This window comes from Ixodes scapularis, unplaced genomic scaffold (genome assembly GCF_016920785.2).
Source record: "Ixodes scapularis isolate PalLabHiFi unplaced genomic scaffold, ASM1692078v2 PGA_scaffold7__128_contigs__length_106722199, whole genome shotgun sequence".
In the NCBI taxonomy this organism is placed as follows: Eukaryota; Metazoa; Arthropoda; class Arachnida; order Ixodida; family Ixodidae; genus Ixodes; species Ixodes scapularis.
Window position 1 is genome coordinate 85,717,293 of NW_024609882.1, and position 4,088 is coordinate 85,721,380.

The 4,088-nt window shown below is 48.6% G+C and overlaps 1 protein-coding gene across 1 annotated transcript; it reads left to right on the forward strand.

Moving 5' to 3' along the window:
* Window positions 1–3,390: 3,390 nt before the first annotated feature.
* Window positions 3,391–3,840, forward strand: LOC120846433. Its single transcript, XM_040218190.2, has one exon. The coding sequence runs from the start codon at window positions 3,391–3,393 to the stop codon at window positions 3,838–3,840; it is 450 nt and encodes a 149-aa protein (XP_040074124.2).
* The last annotated feature ends 248 nt before the right edge of the window (window positions 3,841–4,088 follow it).

A 4,088-nucleotide genomic window follows, 5' to 3' on the forward strand; every position in this document is an offset into this window, starting at 1 on the left:
CCACGTGCACCTGCGGAGCTCTCATGCTAAAATACGAAGCCTCCGCGCCTCCGCCACGGAGGAGAACGGTGCCACGAGGCATCAAAAAAGGGTGACGTATGTCTCACGTGATGCGCGCTCCGCGGAGGAAAGGGGCGGATTTCTCCTTCGTGTGGATACCCCTTCAGCCGCTGCGGCTGGCCAGTGCTCCGCGACGGTAGAAATCCCGCCGCTCTAGGGCCAAAATCGCTGCATATGAAACCCGCTTTGCACATTGTGTGGCTTAAAGGCGTTGTTGTCAGATATCTGAAGCTTTATTTGAAGTCACAGGAAACGTTTTTGCGTCCATTACAACTGGTTAAACAATTTGCGGCAGAGCAAAAAGCAATATTACACAGGTTGTTTAGACGGAATTTAATGCCGAGGAAGTTGCTGGTTTGAATGATGGCGATCGACCGTTTCGTCTGTTCAGCGCAACGTTACTAAATGATGTAAGTATCGGAACTCGCTTCCCGGCGTTGCGCCAATTCGTAGAGCGCCCGAGAGGTTGCGCTGAGGTCGCCCTAAGGTTAATTCTCGTTGGTGTCTCGTGCTTGCTGTTGTTCCTTTTGTTTTCGCTCGTGTCCTCGGTGGCTCGTCTTGCGCCTGTAAGTCTTGCTTTCTGGGGCCTGAAGCCTTAAATGGCGTCTGACACGCCAAAAAAATGGAAAGTGATCGCCACTGCCCTGTGACGTAACAATGTACCGCAAGGTGTCGGGGCGGTGACAAGGGAAGCATCGACCTACGTCACTAAAAGTGGGTTCGCCGGAAGTCACGTGAGTTTCACTCCTCGTGCTCTCCGCGACCCTGCCCAACGTTACTGGAGCAAGCTCAGTTTCGCAGCTGATGACGTCACAACTTGGCGTCTGGGGCCAAACAAAGGGTTGCTAGGGACGTTGCTATGGACTAATGCCGGGAGACTCCTCACGAGGCTAGATTTTCCCTTATGAGTAAGTAAATAATTTTTCGTAAGCAACCTAACTTCTTGATATCTAATTATGAAGATGTTCTTGTCATCTCAGCGTCGTATTGCAACGATGAAAGCCATTTCTGAAGTGTTCCACTCCACTTTGCTTTGGCAGCAGACGACACGATAGATTTGCTGGCCTCTGTTGCAGCGGGCGTCTTCATTGAATTGCGTCGGTAAACGAACAACACAAGCAAGTGAATCGCCATGGCCGCAGAGGCCTCCGCATTGTGCGTTTTTTTCTGTGAAGAACCCAGCTTAGTTCAGAGGGGCGAAAATTCCGTAAAATCAAACCACGTCATGCAGATCAGTTTCGACGACCTGAAGTGCATTACCGGCGTAGTGCCGGCCAGCATGAGAAACAAATCGTACGCCGTCGAGATAAGCCGTTTGTTATTATTATTATTGAGGTTGTCAGGTTATTAAAATATTGCATGTCTATAGCAATTTCGCAATTTTTTTTTCTATACATTAAATTTAGTGAATGTGCTCATTCGGTGAAGATCTCCATCGAACCCGCGATGAGAGTACAATCTGTAATAAACTCACCTTGCTTTTTATCCAGTTCTTTCGCGTTTTGGGGTTTCGCGGCAATCTGAACAAACTGCAAGAATCTTTCTCCCCGCGATGGTTACAATCAGATACGAAGCACCCTCCCATAGCGCGAGTCCGCAAACAAAATATGGGATCTCTACCGATCGCCTGAAGGGCTTTTCTCACGGGTGCATTGCGATCTCTTAGCAGACGACCATCTCGATCGACGCCCGGACTTTCGATAAACCATATTTTGCATCGCACCCCACTATGAATTCTTATAAGTGCCTGAAAAAAAAATGCAATATCAGAATATCGTTTTTATTCACACGATTTAGACGCCGGCGCCGGCTTGGCCGGCGGGCGTATGGCAGACGGCATTCTTCTTGCATTCGTCGTCCGCTGCAGGCATCTTGAGGACCGGAAGTTGCAGTCGTAAACATTTCAGAAACAAGCGATTACCAGCATACTTCTGTCGCAAAATATATGACAGTCAAGCTTTCTATATCTGTGATTTTTAGAAGTTTAAATCCTACTCCCGATTTTTGAACGGTCGGGTTTTCGTAGCGAAACCTATACTCGTTTTCACCTTAAGAAAAAAGTGGGTGTGTCCCTCCCGTTGCATGCTTATTGGCCGCATGCCGTCGCACATATTATTCCGTTCTGCGAAGTAGTTCCGATAAACGTTTGCTCTCTGGGAAGCCAGCGTTATTTAAGCTTAAATAAATTTGTTAATCTCAGTAAAATGAATAAAACGCCTCATTAGTACGCGTGTATTCACGTAATTCAACGCCTCACAAGATCTGAGGATCGATGTTCGTAGCCAGCCGGCCATCCGCTGTTGCTCGCCTTCCAAAATGGCGACTCCAACAACTCTGGCTGATCGGTCCGTAAAGTCAGCACTCTTTCCTGAAGATGTTTCCCCTCGGGTGTACTACAAACTTCACGCAAGTGGAAATGTCCTGTCGAGCCAGACAAAGCAGTGTGTTTTGAACGTTTATTCTTGAATGCGGCGTCAGTACCAAGAAAAAAATGAGGTGGAAGTCGTGACTGCCGCCGCAACGGGGATCAGTGTTAGCTCGATCTACGAGATCAAGCGTGGCTTTAAACGTGCAAATGGAGCTGTGAAATCTCCTTCAAAGAAGCGCCCGAAATTCTCTGAGAAAAGGAAGAGGATTTCAAATCACGACGCGTGCACTTTGACGGCCGTGAGAAGGTGCCTGCACAATTTGTTCCGTCGGGGGGAGATTCCAACGTTGAAGAAAATCGCCGTTCGTCTCCAAGTAGACTACGTGCTGCCGTCCTGTTCCTGGTCTACCCTGTATCGCCTGCTGAAGGACATGGGTTTTGAGAAACAGAAACGGAATCGCAACTCCTTCTTAATTGAGAGAGAGGACATCGTCGAGTGGAGGCAGCGGTATTTGAGGGCAATCGGAAAGCACACAGCCCAGAACCGCAAGATGAGACTTGGGTGAACGCCGGCCTTACAGTTGACAAGCTGTGGACCCACAGCACCATAAAGTCAGCAAGGCAAGCCTTCATGTCTGGACTGACGACCGGGTTAAAGGTTCCTTCTGGAAAAGGTGAAAGAGTGATTGTCACCCACGCAGGTAGTGACACTGGCTTCGTGTCCGGCTGCCTGGACGTGTTCCTTTGGAAGAAAAAGGGGGACTACCACGATGAAATGGACTCGAACAGGCTTGAAGCATGGTTTCTTTATCTACTGGACCACATCGAGCCTAACAGCGTAATTGTTATAGGCAACGCACCATACCACAGCAGAAAGGCTGAAACAGTTCCCACAAACTGCAACAAAGAAGGGCGAGATCCAGCAGTGGCTCTCTTCCAAGAACCTAGACTGGACTGCCACAATGAAGAAAAAAGACCTTCTGAGCATCGTGGCAACGGTGAAGGATCGCTACACAAAGCACAAAGTTGACGTCTTGGCTACGGACGCCGGACACACAGTGTTGAGGCTCCCACCGTACCATTGCGAACTAAATCCCATAGAGTTGATATGGGCACGAGTCAAGCAGGAGGTCGCCTCCAAGAACATCACATTCAAGCCCAATGACGCCGAGCGGCTCTTGAGGGAAGCAGTAGACAACGTAACAGCTGTCCATTGGCATGACTGTGTAGAGCATGCGAAAAAAATGGAGGCGAAGTTTCGAGAATGTGATGTCCCAGAGTCGAACCTCGAGCCAGTCATCATGCCCCTCGATGCAAGCGACACGGAGGAGGAGAGTGGAGACGACGACGAAGCTGACGACGAGGATGAGAATGAAGAGATCTTCGGTGTTCAGCCTTTAAAATCGAATTGACCGTGAACTAATATCCCCCTAGGATATGTTCTCTTCTGAAAGTGGCTAGAACTTTGGACTTTGTTTGTCATACCCCAGAACAGAGAGCGGTTCTTTTTAGGACCATTTAGATACTGCGAAATTGGATTCCCGACTTCATACACGCCTAGCCTCCAGTGTCATGTTGTTATCGTGATTCTACCTTTCATTACGTAATAGCATTGTTCATGGCTTCTCGAGGTCTTTGAAATCAGTTGTATGTATCCCAC